General features: G+C 43.5%; 1 protein-coding gene across 1 annotated transcript in view; it reads left to right on the top strand.

Annotated features, from left to right (window-relative positions):
* The window catches only part of AFF3 (ALF transcription elongation factor 3), a 273,112-nt gene that overhangs the window by 137,816 nt on the left and 112,526 nt on the right, over positions 1 to 22,770 (top strand). Inside the window, exons 5-7 of the mRNA XM_053969767.1 lie at positions 4,439 to 4,525; positions 9,891 to 9,927; positions 19,416 to 19,467. Of these exons, the coding sequence (XP_053825742.1) occupies positions 4,439 to 4,525; positions 9,891 to 9,927; positions 19,416 to 19,467 (176 nt within the window). The remainder of the gene's footprint in view (positions 1 to 4,438; positions 4,526 to 9,890; positions 9,928 to 19,415; positions 19,468 to 22,770) is intronic.

Here is a 22,770-nt window from a genome sequence, read left to right on the forward strand (position 1 = left end):
CAAGCAGAGAGGAGGATTAAACAGTTGGTTTTCTTAATGACCCAATGATAAGTTCTGGTTTTGGCACCGAGTGAACAGCAAGATTATTCATGTGGTAAGACTTTAAATCTAGATGATACCCATCTCCTTACTTGCTATTAATTACGATTTTTCTGAATCAGTCCAACCATTCCCGGTATCATGTGCCACATAGCAAGACTGATGACACTAGATAAATAGCATTGCCTTAAATCTAGGGTGAATACTATTATTTACCTCTGCATGGTACTTTTCCTGAAAAATTATCAACAAGCTAGGGTTAAAAGCTCCCAGCAAAACATTGCCAAGCAGTCATTAATCCCCAAGAAATGTCTGGTTCCTTAATTGTTGCTGCAGAAACTGAAGCTGGAGCAAGGATATGCAATACTATAGATTTCTTTATTTGTAGGTTTTCCCTTCAATGAGAAGAAAAGCCAAGTTGGCATGTTGAGTAAGATTAACTAGGCTTGGACCTTTATAGCTTGTAAAACTGGACATTTATGTATGAATGCTGAAAACTGATTTACTACAGGTAGAGACAAGCAGAGCTGCAGGGTTGTAGAGTTACAGTATGCATGTGAATGAGATGTGCCATCACCACCAGCACCACAAAGATGCCAGTGCAAAACAACATTGCTGCAATTCTCACAAGGAGAAATGTGTGTTACCAAAAAAAAAGTGTCTCTGAGCTGTTTCTTGGACTTGGGCATCTGGCTGCAGGAGGAGGAGGGCAGTCATTGTCATCTCAAACAAGCTGTCTTCCAGTTAGGCAGGACATATCATTATCCACACATATTTTCAAGCTGCCTGGTTAAGGCTTCATTCTTTGATCAAGAAGTCTTTGTTTTACCCACTTCTGGACCCCAAATGTCTTCTCAGTGCTTTCTTTAGTTGACAGTATTCAGGCTTTAGGATTAAGTTAATCAAGTTTGAAGAAGACTATAAATTGGTTTTAAATTGGACCATTATCTTGTAATGGCTGGAACATTTTCTGGTGCCAGGTGTTTCTGACTTATTTTTTGTTTGCTTTCTGCTTAAAAAGACCCTGCTTTTTTTCTCTTTCAAATTTCAAAAACCTTTTGTGTCAATCAATGTTCTAACACCAATTTGAAGGTGCTAAGGCTCTTAAATACATTTAAATTTTCATCAGTCCTTTTCAAACAGTTTTCAGTCCAGCAGGTGCTTTATGGCAGTGCTGCCAATCCCAAACTCCAAAACAAGGCAATTTTCCTGAGAAAAGAAGATGTGCATGAAAGTTTGTTATACAATAAAAGTTGAGTCTTTTCTGTTTAGTTAGTTAGTTTAGTTAGTTTAGTTGCCATTTAGGCTTGCATTTTCAGACATTTCACACCATGTACCAAAAAAAAGATCTCAGTATAATCATATGTCCCTACTACTCTTTTGAATCTGTCTCAAATATCTTCAGATAGAGTCTAAAATCCTGAGACTTGGCACACTTGAACATATTCTGGATTTGTTTCTGCTTGATCTTGCAAAGTGTTGACATTTTCTGGACAGCTAAATCCTTTCTCCTGATTTTTGAGGCTCTGTTCTTGGCAGCCAGAAGGAGACTCTGCACATAGTTTAATGTTTCTATTTTCAAAAAAACATTATACTACATTTAAATCTTACCATTCCTCAGCACTGACAGCCTGTTGTTTGGGACATTTTTCATGGTGGCTTTCTGATTATTTTTTCCTAATTTTATTTAATTTTATAGTTGTCTGAATTTCAAAGGGTAGAGATAAATAAGCAATATGATCACAACTCAATGTATTATTCTAGCAAATTCACATTCAGATATTCATGATAATGGCAATTATTAACCCTGGCAGATATCAGTAGTCTTACTAAATCTTTGTGTCAGAAAGGGTTACATCAAATTTAAATTATGTAGAAGGCTTTATTATATACCACAACTGAATGTGAAAAAAGGAGAAGAGAAACTAGTTGGGAAAAAAAAAAAAAAAAAGACCATTAAGGCTATTTTTCATTGAAGTGTGGATGAGAAATAATGTTGGAGAAAAGAAGAAATGAAAGATTTTGACATGTCAGAAAAAAAGGTCACCCTTATTTTTAATCAACCCTCTGGTCCTTTCCCTGGATGAAGGCATCATTGTCAAACTGGGGCAGGCAAGGTGGGAGGAAAGAGCTCTGCTGCCGTAACAGATTGGTTTGTGCTGGCACAGAGCAGACTCCTCAGGAGATGTCTCCCTGAAGGTGACAGTGGGGTCACCAATTGTATAACCTGGAAGAACTGCTTCTTGAGCAAATGGCAATCACAAGCACTGAATAGAATATTTCACAAGTAGGATAACTTTAGGTGAAAGCCACCAGATGTTCCCAGTCTGGCTGCCCCCATTCTTCAGTTGACAGAGATAACATAAAGCATTGCCCTTTGGAAAAAAGGGACACTTAGTCATTCCCGTGTGTACTTTTGGGTTCAGCACCTCAACTTGTAGGGGAAAACACTTTGGTTGGGAACAGCATTTTAGCAGTGGAAACACCTCTACTCTATGTACGCAACATCACATTTCTCAAAAAATAAATGGTCTTCTGAGGGAAAAGCCAGAAAAGCAGGTGTGAAAGTGGTACTTTTTTAGATAACACACTTAGGCTTAATTATCCACATTGCAATGTTTCCACATTGCATTTTTGTCAATTTATAGTCATACACCTTTACTGTTGGAATATTCCTTAATACATAATTCCTTAATCTTTTGCAAACATGTGCCAGATACTTGAGGCAAACAGCAATCTGATTGCCTATGTTTTTTGCTGCCTGAGTTTTAAGAAGTTACTGTATATTAAAAATTGCTATATACTGTTATTGTTGGCACTTATCAGATAAGGAAGTCATAAGATGAATGATCTGCCTCAAAGAAGTGAAAAGCAAAGCAATTCTGATACCGAAACTGCAAACCAGATGATGCTCTGATTAGAGGCATGCACATAGATTACAGAAGTACAATAAATCATGTAACTTTTTAGCCCCAAATAAAATAAAAGAATGCAATTTTTATTAGGAAATAAACTGTTTATCAAGAATGCTTTAAAGGTGACATTTATTGCTAATAAACTGTGTTGAAAGGGCTGGTCCTTTCATTGGCAGAACAGCCGGAGTCTTTCCACTATGTAAAAAATGCAGCAGCTCAGTCCATGCCGGGTCAGGAAGCAGTTCTGTCAGCACTAATGAGGAATGGGCAAGAGACTCACACACACTTTTTTTCAAACAAGAACATTTCTTTTCTCTTTAAAAAGGAATGAGTCATGGAAATATAACTCCAGTATTATTCTGGGAGGTTGTGGATCTCTGTATGGCTCCTTGGAATATCGCTGAGAAACAATTCCACAGTCAGTTAATGGTAGCAAAACCCAGCAAAGCATCTGCCAGGCAGACTCTTGATAGCGTCAGCAACCCCCCTGCTTAAAGCAGGATGTTATTGGCTCTTCAGTTCTTCTAACATCCAAATTTCAGGATTGTCATGCTTGGCACTATTTCTTATATTAATTCTCTTAAGTTACTGTGTACCATATCCTGTGGCTGTTAGTGCTGAACATGTCAAAGAAACACGTCCATCCCTTAAGATCCTGCACTAGAGAGGAACAAACTTCTTGTCTGAAGTGACAACACTTCTTGTCTGAAGTGTTTCATTTATCTCTCCCCAAAAGCTGCTTTGCTTTGGAGACCAACTCATTCAGACTTGAATCATAATAGTGTTGAGCATGTGCCTGCCTTCTACCTGAAACAGTGCAAAAGATGACTACATAAAAGTCAGGTCAAGCTACATCTGTCTCTTAGGTATGAAAAAATGTCCCTCAAAACAAAACAGGGAGGAGAAAAATGTGGAGTGCAGAACACCTCATTTGGGGCTTGCCACATATCTGTGTCCTGCAAGGCACAAACATGTTGGAGTTAGGAACTTACTCAACTTCTTCACAATGATAAAGGCAATTTTAGGAATTAACAGTTAGCAAGTGGTAAGCATTTACCATTCTGACCTTGCCTGTGAAATCTGTTTTGTGATTAGTCCACAGTGTGTGCCCCATTACTTGATCATGAACTGAAATTTCTATTCCCTTCTACAAAAAAGTGCTCTTCTGCTAATCTCACCAGCCTGAATACCTTGTGTGATTAAAATGTATTTGCAGATTGTCAGAAAAATCAAACTTTTTGCACTTAAGATGTATTATCTATTCAGGAAAATGAGACAGTGCTTAGGAACTGCTCTCAAGAATGTAAAAATCATTGTAGCTCGTGTTTTGTCTAGATTATAAGAAAACTGGGCATTTCCTATAATTTAATATTCCTTAACTTAAGTATTCCACTGCCCAGGTGCTCTTGCTACTGATATGCTATCATTGTCTCCTTTTCTACTGACTTTCTAAATGCAGTTTGCTGAACAACATTGTTTTTCAGGAGATGACCCATTCATGGCCTCCGCCACTGTCAGCTATTCACACACCAGGAAAGGCAGAACAAAGCAAGTTTCCCTTCCCAAACAAGGTAAGACATTCAGCATCATGTAGAAACATTCCTCCTGCACCTCACAATATGTCCTACACAAGCCCTAAGTGAGTGAGGTCTCTGGACTGAGGTTGATGCCCTGGTGATGATCTTCTTCATGTGTGTGTGCCAGTATTCTCTGTCTTTTCCCTTCTTACAGCCTCAGCAGGACTACACAGTCTGCATGTCTTGGCAGCAGAACTGATGGTGATGTGGGGGTCACAGGTGCCTCATGGCAAGGCAAAACCACAGGTGTCTCTGGTGGGATGTCCAGATGGGGTGGCTTCTGCTGAGGCTCCTGACTGATACCTTAGGGCACAGAGAGCAGTGGAAAGTCAGGGAGCTCCTGCATCCATTGCTCCTGCGTCATTTGGCTTCACCAGCTGAGATTTTGGTTGACCTTTGACCTTTGAGGTCCGAGAAGGCCTTCACTAGTACACTGGCCTCTAGTTGGGCCTGAGGACTGGCCATACATCTTCTGCCACCAGCCTGGTTTCAAAGGGGCAGCTTTGCTAGAGAGGCAGTCAGCCCAGTGCCATGATGCCCAGAGGGGCCACAGAAGCATTTGCCTCAGAAACATTTGATCCCCCAAGAGACCATAGCCACTAGTCCTACTGATGGTCCCTTAAAAGCAATTCCACTATTGGATATGTATCCAAGGGAGGATGCAGAGCAGCATGGTAAAGCTCATCAGCACAAGATTGGGGAAACCACATTATTTATACATGGTAAGTCAGGAGGGAATGAAATCAGCTATCTTGTGCAAGAGCCAATAAATTTCACATAGTATCACCATATACTGTGTAGATGTCACAAGCATATTTCACGCAGCGTTCAAGCTTGAAAGATGGTATTGATGCTGTTTATAGTCTTTCTCCTGTTAAAGCAAGCTCGTTTGGCAACTTTTAAGTCCATTCTGCAAAATTTAGTTCAGGGAATAATTATAACTACAAAGCCAAGAAAACTTCATTTGCCTACAGTAAAAGAGCTTTTCTGTGGATGAGAGTGTCATGATTTTGAAGTATCAGGGGTGTAAACCAAGACATCTCTGGCATGTTATGAAAGAAAAAGAAGGAAACAACTCACTATTTGCTTGTTGAAGGCAGACAAATGACTGAAGACGGTAGGTGAGCTAGAGGTTTGTTAAGTTAGAGTAAGTCCTGTAGGAGAGAGGTGGATCAGCAGCTTACAAGCAGGTGAAGTGCTTGATAGGGATGACAAAGTGAGGCGGTGCTTGCAGCGCTGCATTTCCTGCCACAATTACCACCACACAGTGTGTTTGTGTGGCACATGTGCAGATGTGCATGGGCAAGGCACCTGTCAGTGGGTCTGTGTGGCCATCGTGAATCCACTTCCTCACAACTAAATGTATTGTGATAAATATAGGAATAGGAGAACCACAGAGCAGAGAGCAAAGATATGTGAATAATGGTTGCTATTGACTTTCTCATCTTCTCTCTGCCTGTTCATCCATCTCTCTGGGAAATTTTCTATTATTTTGAATTGCAGAGCCATATCAGAGATCTACCATTCATTTTTAGAGATCTTTTCAAGGTGGTTTCCTTTTCTCTTGCCAAAGTAGAATTTCCATATTTTTTTTTAAGCTTAGGATGGACAAGATTTCATCTAGTAATATATGAGCATACTTTTGTACATATAATAACATCACAACATGTATTGTGGCCTGGGTGGTCTGCATGGCCAGAAATTAGAGTGCTTTGTGTGTGATGGGAAAGAAGTACCTTAAAAAAACTCACCAGAGTCCTGGAACAATCCTGTATTATTGCCATAGATTATGTAAATTTTAGACACCACTTTTATTTTAAAATATTTTAAAATAATTAAAAGCTATTCTGTGGCTTAATCTGGTAATCTGTACAAATACAGACTATAGAAAGCTTTTCAGGCTCCAAAATGTAAAAAACTGGTTTCCTAATTTTTCAAACATGTTTTTCAAAGTTCGGTAAGCTAGCTATTGCTTTTCACAAAGCATGGTGTAAAATGTTTATTGGACCTCATAGCAAATGTTTCCACAGCTCTTGGAAAGCTTTCCCACAGGTAAACTATGTAGCTGTGCCTATTTTTTTAAACCTTAGGGCTACACCAAACTTTTGTTGATTGCACATTATTCAGATAAATGGGTCTGTCAGTTAAGTAGTGACCAAAGCCAATAAAGAGACGGAAAGGCTAAAATCAGGGCAACAGTTTCATCTCTTAGTTTCAAGTCATGCACAGTAACATGATTTCCTTTTCAGTCTTAATGGCAGTGTTGAGACATCAGTTCAATCCATTTGCAGAGACTCTTCCAGAAAGAGAAGCAAGTAGGCTGTGCCACTTTTAACAGAAGACAGTGCCCAAACATAAAAATACTCATCATTTTGGGAATGGGAAAAAGAGAAGCTTGTCAGATTCTTGCCCTATTACAAGGATGCAAATCATAACTACTTTTCTGTCCATAAAAACTGAGTGTCAGCATCATTAGTTCGCATTCACGCCACACTGCTTTTAACCTGCAATTCAAGTAATTAGCGATCTGACAGCTTGAAACTTGAAATTTATTAATTAGGCTATTAAAGTTGCAAAGGCCACAGCAACTAAAGCTAGAGTGGTTTTGAAATCAATCTAGTAAAAAAAAGCTAAATATCTGAGATTTATATATCACAAATATAACAGAATTCCACATTTGAAACTGCACATGTGGATGTATCAATCAATATAACTAAATGCTTATCTGATGGAGGGGATGGATGTGCATATGCTGTACTTCTATATTAAATTAGGCCTCATTAGCATGGGAGGTTTGCATTGATTCACACGAATGAGAGGAGAGTCTGGGTCAGGTTTGACACACGTGGCAGTGCCCAGTAGGTTTCCAAGTACTATGCTGCTGGAGGAGCACCACTAGAGACCTGTCCTTTATGTAATGGAGGGCATGAAGTTCCATTTCATCCTTAACTTTGAATTTTCTTTCTCTCTGGTATTAATTTGTGCTCTTGAATTTACTAGGAAGGGGCAATGACAGTCTCTTTATTTCTTGTTTTTCAAAGCTTAAGGATAATTGATTGAATGTGTGATGTGACAAGCTGTGTGTGCCTCCCTTTCTCCTGTCTGCCAGACTTTGTTATGTACAAATTATCAGGCATTTCTTGATTTTAATTTTATTAAAAGCATCTTAATAAATAAACTTTAAATGAATAATTAAATTTGTAAATAAGAGCTCAATGCTTATGTGGATGAGCTTTCATGTTCAAGCATTAACTCTCTTGTGCAGGAAAAAATGCTGTTAATTCTGCTGCCTGCTTTGCTCTCTTTCTTCATTTTTACTGTGATTTCTTGTCTTGATAGTTTGATCAGGTGTTTGATTTCTGGTTAGGTACATGTGATATTATGGGATCAGCTTTCATTTTGTTACTTGAGAATTAATTTAGCCACTCCAGGAGAACTGGTTTCTTGTCACAAAGCTATTGGATGATTATTCTCAGCAGATGCTAAGTTATCATAGTGATGTTGTTCTTTACAAGTGAAATTCATTTGTTTTTTTCCCTTTCTTGTTGGTTTTAACAAGCTGGAGGAAATATGCTGGACAATAATCTTCAGAAATGAAGGCTTCACCTTTTTTTTAAAGTTGCATTCTTTTTTTCCTCCATTAGTGGGAACATTCTATATTTCTCTATGAGATATTTTTACTAGCCTTTGGCAGAGGCAAGATACTGTGCTCAGCAGTTAAAGGGGAAGGTGCACTCTTCCTGAGTTAATGAAAAGGTAAAAGAGAGAGCAAGATCCTTGTTTAGAAATTTCAAACACTTTTACAAATACAAGGATATTTCCATCAAAATGATTGTATTTCCCTGAACTTCTCCAGGTACATAAATTCTCTGTTTTGGAAACTGAACATGCTCTAAAAGCCTACTTTTATTGGGAGTGTGGTTGGCTACAAGAATAGCATTTAAATTCAAGTGTACATACCACTACATCACCACTGCAAGTTGATCTTGACTTTTTAAGATTGCATTCAGTCACTTGAGAAAACCAGGCTTTAATCTCTCTTCATCAGAAACATTCACAAAAAGCTGATGCAATTTGTCAAAAGTACACAATTTCAGATTACTGAGAAATTATTCTTGGCATGTGAAGCATGGTACAGATCTTTTCATATTGTAGTTGATGGTAGAAACTCTTGGGGCTTGCCCAAAAATTGGACGTCTCACATTACAGGTATGTAGGGTGGAAGTAAGTTGCAGATGTGTGTTACAGATCAAAGCCGTGCAGCCTGGACAGAGCAAAATGTGCAGATTGAGGGATTCTGGTCAGCTGAGCCCTCAAGACGCCGGGGCCTGCTCTCCAGCCAGCCTCTTTTAGAGGGCCCACGAGTCAGAGGCTTGGGTCCCCAAGCCCCTGAGGAGTTCTCCTGAGTGACTTAGCAGCACAATCTCAGCCCAACCAAGTCAGAGCATCCTCGGCTCTCTGGGGGCCTGCAGTTCCTCTCCCCATGAGCTCTGTGTTTGGCTCATCCCTCTGTCTCTGTGGACCAGGGATCTGGTGCGGCGCTCAGTTCCTCGCCGAAAATGACCGCGTGTTTTCCTGGGGGTGCCTGGCTTCTCTGAGCAGTCTTAACTGCAGCTGTAACTGCAGCATGGAAATGAGGTGGTATTCCTGTGTGTGTTTGGGTTATTCAGAAGCAGAATTACATATGGAATACTTTTCCTGCTGCCATCCATGGCAAAGAATTATTTTTTCCCTTGATTTAATTATCTTTTTGTTATGGTTTATATTTGTATTTAAAGGGTTTTTAATATATATTTTTATTAATGCAAACAAATTCTGTGAGTAAAACACAGTGATATTTGCACTTAAGGGAAAAGTGGTCTGATTTATTGCACCGCATTCACAGATATTGCTGTAGTCATACAGGGTCGACCTTGTAATCTCAGGGACCCAGAACTAGTCTGTATTTTCATTCTCTGATGCTGTCAATGTCAACATGTGAAAAGAAAAAGACCAGCTGTGCTACTACCTCAGGAATCCAATGGTCCATGAAACAATATTGGCCTTCCCTCTGTCTTCTCGTCTGAACTTGTAGAAGATAATAGACGAGTTTTGGCTGATCAATACATGAATAGTGAGCAGGAGAGTCATAATAGCTATACAAGGAATTGCACCATTAAAGGGTTGTTGTGAAATAAGCCTAATAATTAATGGATTTTCCAATAAATATTGGACTTAATCTTGTAAATGAAAATTACTTTGAAACCAAATGAATAATCAGTGCTGTTTGTACAGTTAAGGTCATGTCAAACAAGTATTGCAGCAAAAAAATTGCTGAAAAAATAATACACCTTCCTTTTTTTTTCTGTTATTCCTGTAGGAGTCACAACAGGGATCTACAGGACACAGCAATACAAGTAAGTACCAGCTCAATTTCTGGCTTCATTGGGTGGAGAGGTAGACAATGACTTAGAAAAAGAAGTGACTGATGAAGTAAGGGATCAGTCGAAGACTGGGACAGCACAAAGCCTCATCAGGCAGTACTCAGCTATGGACAAATATGGAGAACTGAACTGAAGAGTGACCATCAAAATGTCAGCTCTTTTGGTGGCCTGGGAAGAACAAAAAGTTTTCATTTCACTATGGCTATTCCATTATGTAAATGAGAAACACTGAAAAAGCAAGAGTGTTTTTTTTTTTGGAAAGCCAGTAAAGAGCTGACCTACTTGCATAGTCAGATCCAGACTGCCAGAAAATTGTGCAAGAAAATTTGTAATCATTTGTCTTTCATATGCAATGGTACATTTTGTGGCCATTGCACAGTAATAAGCCACATAAATCTTGTCAAACTAACACTAGATAACATTTCAAAGACCCTATAGCTGTTAGTCTTTTTGGCTAGCAGTGTGGGTAGGGGAGTGATGGCTGCTTGTGTGGTTCCTGCTCAGGGCTTTCCAGTGGACTCCAGTTTACAAGTCATGGTGCAGATCAGTAGCACTTTAATTACATTTAACTATGGTAAAAAACTTAGCATCTGTATTGAACAGGAGGATTGAATTGTTCTGCGAAACAAAATATTAATCCTCTCCCTTGACACCTCTGACAGTTGTTGATGGTGTCTTGCATATTAAAAATACATGATTCTATCCTGCTTTCCACATAAAATCATCACAACCAAAAGAATTATTTTGCTAGCTTCCTGACCTGTCAGCAAACACAAAGCCTGGTTTGCAAATTGCAGGGCTGTGACTGAAGGTGAAAAATGCCCTGAGCTTGTAGATAGGGCTTTGAAAGGGTCTGGTCACCCACTGTGTGAGGTAAAAGGCACCCAGAGAGACAAGGCTGGAAGATGCAGGCTTTTAAAATGGTGTGTCTCTTCACTGGGGAAAGGTCAGCATGAGGAAGACAATGTTGTGAAGAAACATGCAGTTGTGTCACTTAATTGCTGGCATTGGTTTGATATTGCTGCAAGTACCAGTACTAAGGAAATAACAAAAGGCAAAGGGTATGAGGTTCTGTCAGAAAATAATGAATACAGTAATGAGAGAAAGAAGCACAAAAGAACCATAATAGAGAGGGCTATGCAAACACAGGCAGAGACACAAGAATGACAAACACACCGGCTGAGCTGAGGGCTTTGCAATGACATCAGAGGCCACAGTACTTGGCCAGCTTTGGTCCTAGCTGAGTATTTCCTTCTTCCAGCACTTGAATAAAATAGGTTGTTCTGCAGATTTAATGAAACCTGCATTCTTTTGTATTACAAAATTGATCTATGACCTTACAACTTTTCCCTGCTTCGTACTTCACTTCCTATTCTCCCATCCCCTCGTACACCCCCATACTCCAGTTTCTCCTCTCTTCATTCATCCTGCTCAGTAAAATCTGCAGCTGGGCAGAAACTACACTTGGTACTGCCTAGCTGATGGCAACCAAACTGAAGAACAGCTGGACCCATGCAGAAATATTTTCTTCATTGGTGGCAAAAGTCAGGGTCGCTGTTGGATGCTCAGACACATTTTCTAACATCACAGAGAGAGTCTGACTACCTGAGAGCTGTATCCATGAGAATTCCTGTTGAAGTGCTGGAATAAGATATCAGATAAAGCACAGTTAGAATGAGATATAGACTTTACCAGTCGTGTATGTCAAACTCAAAGGAAATTTGGGAAAAAATTATTCAGATGTGTGGCGGGTTGAACCAGACTGGACACCATGTGCCCACCAAAGCTGCTCTATTACTCTCCTGGACACAGGACAGAAAATACAACAAAAGGCTCATGGATGGAGATAAAAACAGGGAGACAGCACTCACCAGTTACTGTAATGGGGCAAACAGACTCAACTTGAGAAAATAAATTTATCTTATTACCAATCAAATCAGAGTAGGACAATGAGAAATAAAATCAGACCTTAAAAGTACCTTCTCCTCACCCATCTCTTCATCCTGGGTTCAACCTTACTCCCAAATTCTCTACCTCCTCCCCACCAGCAGTGCAGGGGACCAAGGAATGGGGGCTGCAGTCAGGTAATAAAATCACACCTTGTCTCTGACACTCCTTCCTCCTCAGGGAGGGGACTCCTCACACTCTTCCCTGCTCTGTCCTTCATGAACTTCTCATGAGCCCTTCCCACAGGCTTTGCTTAACATAAACTGCTCCAGCATGGGTCCTCTCCACAGGGTGCAGTCCTTCAGGAACAGGCTGCTCCAGCATGGGTCCCACACAGGGTCACAGGTCCTGCCAGCAAACCTACTCCAGTGTGGGCTCCTCTCTCTGTGGGTCCACAGGTCCTGCCAGGAAATATTAGCAAATTGCTCTGTGAGAAAGAGCTCTAATGGTCAATGTATTGTGTTATCCAAGTGCACATATTCAGAGTTCCAATTAGCTGTTTTTTCCCATTGCACCCTGACTTCTTTGGAGTGGCTCTTGAGCCTGTCATTTGCAGTGGTTTTATTGCAGCTGCCAACATTGTCTTTCTCATGGACAGCATTTGCATTTCTGTCATCCTTCCCCCAGAAGGAAATCAAAGCATTTAAAAACTCATAATGGCTGAAATTATACTATTCCATCACAGTAAATATCATTTATCCCTGTTACCCAGAAAGGGAAACTTAATCTGGTTAAGTGATTCACCAAAATTCCAACTAAGAGGAGAAAACTCCTTTTCTGGCCACCCACTATTCAACAGGGGAAATCCTGCAAAAGTTCATTTGAAATTTATTTTGAAATTCAAGAAATCTGGACACATCTTCTGCTTGTATCTAAAAAGGTTGGGTAAGAAGTTTCATGAGATGAGGCAGAAACTAGCAAAGACCTCCCAGTTCTGTGGCTTAGGATCTGTGGACTGGCTATTTCCACTGTGTGTTTTCTGCATAGACCCACTGACACACACCTGTTTCAGGAGACATACACAGTGCTTAGCATCTGTAACAAAGTGTGCTACAGCAATCCCATAGCAAGGTGGGTAGCATGTTCTTTGTTAATTTCAAAAAGGCTAAGAAAAACAAAGGTTCACACAAATTTGCCCATAAGAAGCAGTCAAAACTAGAGAAGATTTAGCAGTTCAGCAAATGCCAGCCTCCCTCAACAGTACCTGCATGCATGTGACAGGTTACATGAAAAAATCAAAAGCAAATCTTAATTTGGCCATGAGTGAGTGTAAAAAAGCCAAGCTACTGTAACCTTTTATATACCCTTATCCAAAAATATTATCTGTACTGTATCTGTGACATTCAACTCTGCTTAGGCTATACTCATTTGTAAAATTTCTACAATTCAGTCAAGTGAGAATGAAGTTGGTAAGAACTGATAAAGCATTAATGGCCAGATTTTCTACTCTGATAGGCTGGACTGATGCAGTTCTACCATCTGTACAGGCTCTGTCCTTCCTCTCCACACAGAAGTATGTTAAGTGACAATTAGCATAAAAGCAGCTACAAATGCTTATGGTAGGGTAATCCATTAATATCCAGTTTGGCTAAATCACAGACATTCTGTTTCCTCACAGTACGTGTGCTGTTTCCCTTGTTGCTGCATTAACATGCATTGCTTAAAGTAGAACTGATGTGAACTCTGCTGGCAAAGCACTCAGGAATCCATATTCCCTTTCACACTCAAACAAACCAGTGTTCATGGTAATAATTCATCACTTAGAGAAGACCCAACTTACAAATAGAAAATCTTTGAATATATGCCAACTGTTACTATTGGTTTCTTGTTCCAAATTACCATAATGCAGATGAGCTCCAGAGCTCCAGGCTCCGGAAGGCTGACAAACGTATATTATAGCAACAGCTTCCTAGCCAGCAAGTTCACCATCTGGATATACTTTCTGAGGTCTCCTGTGTCGATGCCCTGCTCATGCCTAAATTTTAGGTGGCTTTAGCTGTCCACTTACAGTGAATGCTGAACTTCTCTAGAGGTCCATGAAGGCATTGGTGGTTTTGAAGCCATGCAGAATTTTATCTATCCTGTTCAGTAAAGTTTAGGCACCTTGGATGGATAGACACAAACCCTGCCAGAGGGGAGGATGACATCTAAAAGCACTGTGTCAAGGTGTTTGAGATACCCAGAACTTCCACTACGAGACAGCTACCTCCAGAAGGTCACTGTCTAGAGTGTCCTTCAGCTTCTTTGTACAGAAGTGGAAGAACACTGTTTGCAGAATCCTGCCTCTTCTGAAGGCATTAGCAAGTTTTCCAAAGGTGCCCTTACAGCTGCTGTTCTGTGGAAACTGAGGGTAAGGTCTTTGTCAGCAGCAAACGGATGATGCGTAATGCTCATGTGCATGGACTAGATCAGGACTGATTCCAAAACCCACTCAACTCAATGAGCAGCACATTAGGCAACACCAAAACAACCTGATCAAAATAAGAATTTTTCAAGTTTTTTTTTTTTCAGAAGGAATAGGTGGATTTTGGCTTAACACAGCTCATTATAGGGGAATGGAGAAAAACACATCCATCAGTAAACCAGTCACATTCAACCTCTGTGCCTCCTTGTCTGCTAGGCAACATAAACTCATGTGTAGACAGCTATTAGCATCCAGCGACACACAAGAGCAGCAGCATCTGCACACTCACTAGGCCCAGAATTCAAGTTCAAGGTGATTCAAGTGAAGTAGCATACCCTCTAAATCCGTGGTAGAGCTACACAGAAATCTTACGCTGGAGTGCAGCTCTCTCAGGTTACTTGCGGCGTGGGTTTTTGCTCTCCCCGGCCGCACGCGGCTCTTGGGAGCCCGGCTGTGGCGTAGCTTCCACGTGCTGCCGGGGTTTGCTGCCGCGGGTTCCCGGACACGGCTCCGTGTCTCGGGCGCGTGGGCTGGCCAACCGCTGTTACCGTGCGCTAGGGAGCCGGCAAAGAGGAAGGAATTTGTCCATTTACTCCGTGCTTGGCAGGAACGGTTTATTGGTCACGTGGCGCGGTTCGATGGAAAGACGCGACCGCTCCCGACACTCGCATGGGAGAAAATGGCGTCTGACTGCCGGCGGGATAGGGCTTTATAAGGGGGCGGGGCGAGAGGATCCACGGCCTGCCGCCCAATAGGGGCGGCTGCCGTGGCGATGATGTCAGCAACCGCGACCAACCAGAGAGCCCCGTAGGGGCGGGCGCCGAGCCAGAGCGGGCTGAGCGGGATCGTGTGGCTAGCACGGGGTTTCCCGGGGCCGGACGGCAGAGTGGTTACAGGAGCAGCACAGGGGTAAGAGCCGGCAGCAGGCAACATGGGGGCAGAAACCGCGGGGGGGAACAACGCGGGGGAAACACGGGATTACAGAACTTGACTTATTTTAACATAAATTAAAAACCCTAATCTAAACCCAAACTCCGGGATGCAACATCTCACCGCTTAATAAAATATAAAAAGAAAGCAGTGGTGTTGATTCAGTCTCTCAAGCGGTGGCCTCTTCTCCCAGCTTCTTCTGGTGCTGCAACTGCGGTGACTGCTACGCAGGTGGAGAGGGCCTGGAGATGGTGCTGGGGCTGGTTCTTCTTAGGGTGTTTAGGGATAGGGAAACTGGGACAACTTTATTACAAACATGGGGATTTGGGACACACACAGACTGGGGCTTTGGGGAAAAACATTTTTTTTTTTAGAGATTGTAGGGTCCTTTTTCTTTTGCGTCGCCTGCGGTTTGATGCAACCCCCCGATTGGTGGGGTCATCTGCCACGCTCAAAGGCACCCTGACGTTCTGAACTACCACCTGCACAGTTACTTGATAACTCACAGCTCCCCTTAAGGTGCTGTGGCCTGCCTTACTTTTATCTTCACGCGAGGCAGGTGCGCGTTGTTCCTTCAGTTTTTTGGGGGAATGGGATCTCCCTCCCCCCCTCTCCCCCCTCCCACTGTCCCTGGGGGTGCCCTGCCCAGAAACGGACATTGAACCACAAAATGTCCTCTCTGATTGCAGTGGAAGCACTGGCGTCTTGCTGGAGGCTGCTTCGGACCAGCGTTCTTTGGAGGCACGGCATCCAAGGCAGCAGTATTCATGGATGCCGCTTCCAGGACAAACTTGTCCTGAACCTCTGATCCCTCTACATGCCTCTCATCTGTCGGCTTGACCCGTTCCACGGAATCTGGAAAATGCTCAGAAACCCACATCCCCCTGCTTCCCTCACTCCCGGGTCTCCGGGATCCATTGGAATGTGGAGGCAGGGGCTCCGATTCCCCCCCCTCTCCTTTTCCCTCCCGCCCAGACATCTGGGGCCCATGGGAACTTGGAGGTAGGGGTTCCCGTCCCCCCCCCTCTCCTCTTCCCTCCCGCCCGGCTCTCCGGGGCCCATGGGAAGATGGGGATAGGGGTTCACGCTCCTCCCTCCCCCCTCTTCCCTCCCGCCCGGATCTCCGGGACCCATGGGAAGATGGGGATAGGGTGCGGGCAACAGGATGGGGGCTGCCTCCCTCAGGCAGCGGGGTGGAGATGGCAGAGCTCTCCCCGGTGGAGGAGGGCGGAGTCGATGACTCAGCAGGGACGACATGCAAAGGACTGGAGGGAACACCCATTCGAGGGGGAACAATGGGTGAGGGAGCAACCTGAACTCCCGAGGGGGCGGCGCCCACGCCCACAGGGAGGCAGGTGGGGGTTGGGTTAAAGGCGGGGACACCGGGAACAAAGAACAGAAAGGGGTTGTGGGAAGAAGAGACCCTGCCATGTGGCCGCCCTCCATCTTGGGAAGACAAAGAGATCGACCACGTGGCCTCGGCCTCCTCAGGGGGACAAAGAAAGGGGTTTAAAGAAACAGAACAGCGCGGGGTAGCGCCGAAACTGGGATTTTCAACTGGGAACAAGGGATTGGAAAAGGGGTTTAGGGTCGTGGCCTCAGCGAATCGACCGATCTCGCTAAGGCGGGGACGCCGGGGTGGCTTGGGGGAGCCAGGCGCACGGTCCACGTTTGTGGAGCTGCCCTGCGTCTCAGACTGACGGGGTGCTCCCCCTCGCCCACCCAGGTTAGGGGAAGAAGGGGTAGGAGAAGGGGATGGGGAAACAGATTCAGAGGGAGTAACAGATTTTCCGGATGGTTCTTTCCTTTCCCCAACCGAGTTTCGCGCGGGGTCTGATTTTACTACATCTGTGATCAACAAATGGAATTTAGGGAAGCAGTCATCTATGGAGGGATCCCTACCGATCCCCTCTGCTAGCCTTTTTCCCACTTGCTCCCAAAATTCTGTTTTGCGCGCGTCCTCGGTAGACAGACGGGGCAAAGCAAAGAACAACCACCGGACAAATTTCTTAACTAAATTTTTTGGGTAGGGGCCCTTCACCAAAAGGATTTCTTTAACTTGGGAATAAAATTCCTTTTGTTGGGCAGATAGCACGGTCCCCATGCTTCTTCCACCCAAACCACCTCACCCCTGGGGCAGTAAAAAAGAGAAAAAAAAGCAAAAAAACGCAGGCGACTCCAGCGGCTGCCGTTCGTGCTGCGCGCTGCACGTCCCAACCTCGGGAACACGGCCAGCCCTCCCCGTATTAGCTGGACACGTTTCCACGACTAATACTTACCAGACTGAAGTCTCTGCAAAGAAAAGCTGCTACCAGGGTCCGGGAGTCCCGGGAAGTGTTCTTTCTTCTGCCCTTCTGGCTGCGAAAGTTTGCACTTCCTGTCCCACGCGGGACACACTGTCTGGTCCCTCGTGGGCGACGGAGACTTCACTGACGTACTTTGGAGAGCCCCTGCTCTCGGTTTCCGTCCGGCACGGAGCTGTGGTCTGGCGCGGATCGCTGCCCGCTCTGGCTTGGCGGCGGCGCTCCCCCCTTGGCGGCAGCGCGGCCCCTGGCCGGCGGCGGCAGCTCCCGGCGCTGTTCCTGGAGCTCCGCGGTGAACCTCCGTCCACGCAATCAGCTCAGCGCTGGCCTCGGCACCACGTTCGGGCGCCAATTGCGGCGTGGGTTTTTGCTCTCCCCGGCCGCACGCGGCTCTTGGGAGCCCGGCTGTGGCGTAGCTTCCACGTGCTGCCGGGGTTTGCTGCCGCGGGTTCCCGGACACGGCTCCGTGTCTCGGGCGCGTGGGCTGGCCAACCGCTGTTACCGTGCGCTAGGGAGCCGGCAAAGAGGAAGGAATTTGTCCATTTACTCCGTGCTTGGCAGGAACGGTTTATTGGTCACGTGGCGCGGTTCGATGGAAAGACGCGACCGCTCCCGACACTCGCATGGGAGAAAATGGCGTCTGACTGCCGGCGGGATAGGGCTTTATAAGGGGGCGGGGCGAGAGGATCCACGGCCTGCCGCCCAATAGGGGCGGCTGCCGTGGCGATGATGTCAGCAACCGCGACCAACCAGAGAGCCCCGTAGGGGCGGGCGCCGAGCCAGAGCGGGCTGAGCGGGATCGTGTGGCTAGCACGGGGTTTCCCGGGGCCGGACGGCAGAGTGGTTACAGGAGCAGCACAGGGGTAAGAGCCGGCAGCAGGCAACATGGGGGCAGAAACCGCGGGGGGGAACAACGCGGGGGAAACACGGGATTACAGAACTTGACTTATTTTAACATAAATTAAAAACCCTAATCTAAACCCAAACTCCGGGATGCAACAGTTACTCAGAGAACATTAATTACAGCAGACAACATCAGCCTTACTGTTTTTTGGCAGGGGGTAGAAAGGACTTTGCCTGACTCAGCAGAAGCAATACCACCCCACATGCCAGCAGCCTGCCTCCCACTCTCTGTGCTATGTAACGAAGTTGTGTTGGGCAGATACATTATTTTGGACCCAAGATGGCGATCATCACAAGCTAGCATACCAGGACCCATATGATTCGTAAGGAAATGTGAAGAGGCATCCCTTGGGCCTCTGGTGCCTCTCAAGCATTTGGGTACTTGGCTTCCCCTAGCACTGAGTGCCTAAGCCAGCTTAGAGGCAAAGAGGGCTTCCCCAGCCCCCACTTACAGAAGCTAAAGATCAAATCCGTAACGTGTCAAAATGAATGTGAACCAAAATACCCATTGACAGAACTGTTCCCTGATCACTGCCTTCCTCCTCTCAGATGATGCTGTTTTGCTTTGTATGAAATAATTACTGTTCCTGGAGCAGGGTTCTGGGGCAAATGCATGTTGTATGGAATACACTCTCAACAGCAGAGCTGTCGGGCCCTAGAGAAATCCTTTTCATTGTTCCAGGGTCTGCTCTCCCTGGTAAAGCCTGTGTTCTCTAAGCATCTCCTCTTGTGGAGTTTCTTTGTCTACATTTACGGAGCACTTGTCAGTGACAAGGAAAGTCAAGTCAGGATTGACTCCCTGCTTACAAATGCTCCAGCATTGCCCCTGCAGCCCTGTGGTTGCCTCCACAGCTGTCTGTGTGTATGTGGCAAGAGTGGTCAGTGTTAGCAATGAATAAAGCATTGATGTGTCACATCTGAGCAGTTTTCATACTGACCCATTTCTGATGTCATTTTCTTCTTCTCTTTTAAAGGGAAAAGTGATGTAGAGCCAAAGACCCCAGAGAAAAGCGCAACCCATACATCGTAAGTCACATTTGCGTTTAAGATTGGAGAAGGCAGCTGTGTTTTTATCAGATTTGTTGGGCAAAATAGAATTTGTTTGTTTTCATTAAGATAAAGCTCTTTCATTGATGCTTTTCGTAAAACGGCTTTTTAGATAATGGCTAAACATTAATTATTCCTAGAACTTCTGCATGCTAGTAAGTCAGCAATCTTTGCAAGTGAAATGGCTCCATATCACACTGAATAGATATGAGATTATTTTTGTGGGTGTGCAAGGCTGGCCTTTAGAACCTTACTTCAACATTACCTTAATGCTGCTGGAGTTTGTCACACTTGCTAAAAAACATCATGTCACATATGCCTTTGATGTACTGATGTAATTTTAAAAGACTGCAGTCTGCAGCTTCACCTCTGAATTACTTGAAATCCAATTACAGTTATCTCTGGTCTCTCACGATTTTGTTGATGTTTTTGAATTAACGAAAGAAGTCAAGAAATAGATAGGAACAGGCACTTGTAATATATCAGTGTTCACCTTCACTTTAGTGCAACAATAGAACCTTTTACCATTTTTTACTCTAATATACAAAAGACTGAATTGTTTTGCCAACATAAACCAGTCTATGAAATAGATGGGCTGTGAGTTATAAAAATTTAAAAATAGCATCAGTCTTCCAAACTAAGCGAGGTAAGTGAATTCTTTTAATAACTACCAGGCAGGAGCATTATGAATTTCTGCAAAATCATTCACCTTTTTAATTCCATTTGAGAGAGAGAAGTTCTTGTAACAGTCAGTCATGTGAGTTTTAGAGTGCATCTGGCCCATAATTTATGTTTTCTGATTCCTGTTATTTAAATTCAGAGCATTATATCATGTAAATCTCACAAGGTGTCACCATTTGTTACATGGCCAAAAGTAGTCACAGAAGGAGGTACAATAACAGTGATTTATGGTGGGACGTTTTGATTTCTGCTGCAAATACACATTAAAAATCTTCTGGAAATTAATCTGGAAAAAGATTTGACACGGTGTAAGAAATGGCTTGTCCTGCAGATTGTGTTGTGGAATGTAATTATAGTATGCAAGCGCATTTAGGCAAACTTATTAAATGAATTAAGCATTAGCAACCTTATGCCTTCTGATAGCATGATTGCTGGGAACATTTAATAGAATGATTTCAATAATTATCATTTTTAAAAATAATATTGCAATAAAGACCAAAAGAAGAAGGGTTTTAATGCCATCTGGAGGTATTTTGGAGAAATGAACATATTTATTTTTACTGATATTTAGCAATATGTAAAACATAAGCCATCCTCCACAGTGTTTTTTCTAGTTAGTATTTTATTGATAATGAATGTTCTTTTCTTTTTCATTGGATCAAAGACCTGTAAGACTTCTGAACCACAATAGTGGTATCTCTAAAACCAAAATACATGTTCAGAGGTACACCCCAATATGGTTATGGGCTGGATTTGAGACTACATACTGGGTGATATAGTGTGTCAGAATCTGGTTAGGTGTGAAAGGTTCCTTGCCTAATAAGAGGTCTTGGTACGTTCTGAAACTGTGCTGTCTACTAGATACAGTATATTTCTACTGCTTATCTTTAAATTATTCTAAATTTATTTATTTTATTTAAATGTTTATTTATTTAAATTTAAATGTTAGAGGGTTACAGTTAAGAAGTTGGAAAAGGAATTGCAAGCATCAAGTTTTCAGAAAGAGATACAAAACTGGGGACAGTAGAAGAGAAAACCAGAGATCAGAAACTGAAGACAAGTAAAAGCCATTAGCAAACTGAAGATGTACATGTTACTCAATAGAGGGCTGGATCTGTGAGTGTTAGTGAAGAAAAGTAACTCACACTGATATGTAGGCACACCCCAACACCCCAGTTCTCTTTATGCTACCCTGCTGTTGGCCTTTCCTAGGTTTCTTCTCTTTTCCACCATCTTCTAGGACGGCTTTTTATCCCTGCTATCTCAGGCAGTCACAAATACAGAATTCCTTTGCTCTTTTGGGGCTGCAGCAACTCGGACCTGTGCACGCAATGCGCAGCCAGGAGAACGTGCAGTGCACACCTGTGCATGGCTGTGTGAGCCTGTGTGCCTGGTCTCTCTGCAGATGGATGTTCTCTTCCCTGATGCACGTGGAGAAGACCATGCCTGGGCAAGAGCCCCAGCAGTGCCCAGCTGGGAGCCTCAGGGGTGCTCAAGGGGCACGAATGCTGTCAGGGGTCCCTGTGGGTAAAAAGGCTGTTCCCTCTTGCAAGGTGTCACTCCTCTCAGAGTGTCAAAGGAGCCCAGTTGGCATCTCCTGGCAGGGCTGCTAAAAAGGAGCAACATTGATGTAGGAGAGAGATGGCACGTTCAGGCCTGACAAGGAGAAACTGAGGATGCACCTCACCGTGAATCAGAGTTTCACTGTGAAAATGGAACAAACAGCAACAAAAAAGCCCCCCACAAAGTCATGTTTGCCTAGAGGAAAACTACAGAAAAGATAGGGAGGATTAAATTAATGGTTTTTTCTTGAAAATGTCTTTTTTATTTTCCTCAGGCATGTTACAAGCCTCACACTCTAGCCAAGCGTATATGATTCAATGGCAGTTAATTCATCCCTGGTGCAGATATACTACCTCCATCCAAACATTATTTATGCAGCTTCAAAGGACAGGTTGATTACCCTCCTGAATCAGGCAGTGAGGCATTTGTGAACCAAGCATTAGCATGACATCTCCCCTCAAGATAACTCTTGTGCCTTGCCCACTGGGCTCCAGGTCCTCAAAAACAAACATAACCCTGACACCTGGAGTCCCAGGACCAGAGGTGCTATCTGTAACCTCCAAGAGTACAGAAACTGAGAGTGCAGAATGCGTAGCACTCTGTTCAGAGGCTTTGGGTACAGGAATCATTTGGAACAGCATTATGCATAGGGGCTTTTCCTGTATGTCTAACTCCCTAGATAGACTCATTACGACATAGCTCTCCACTGATAATAATATTAAACATTAAAAAAATAGTAGGCATTAGATGATGCATATTAATTGATGCAGCATCCTAATGAGGCAGATGAATAAGGGCAGTTATTGCAATGCTAAGGATAACAGAGATGGATTTAGGAGAATAAGACTGATAGAAAAGCGGGAAGTAAATCTAAGCAGAGCTGTATAATTTTGCACAATATTCCTATGGATTTCACTGCCTTGGCATTCACAATAATCACCTGAGCTGGCACTAAAGAATTGCAATAAAAGGTGCAAACAATACAGAAGTGTTAAGCTGTCTGGAGTCTTCCCCAGTTGATTCATGTTCCTTGTAATT

Source organism: Vidua macroura, chromosome 2 (genome assembly GCF_024509145.1).
Source record: "Vidua macroura isolate BioBank_ID:100142 chromosome 2, ASM2450914v1, whole genome shotgun sequence".
NCBI lineage: Eukaryota > Metazoa > Chordata > Aves > Passeriformes > Viduidae > Vidua > Vidua macroura.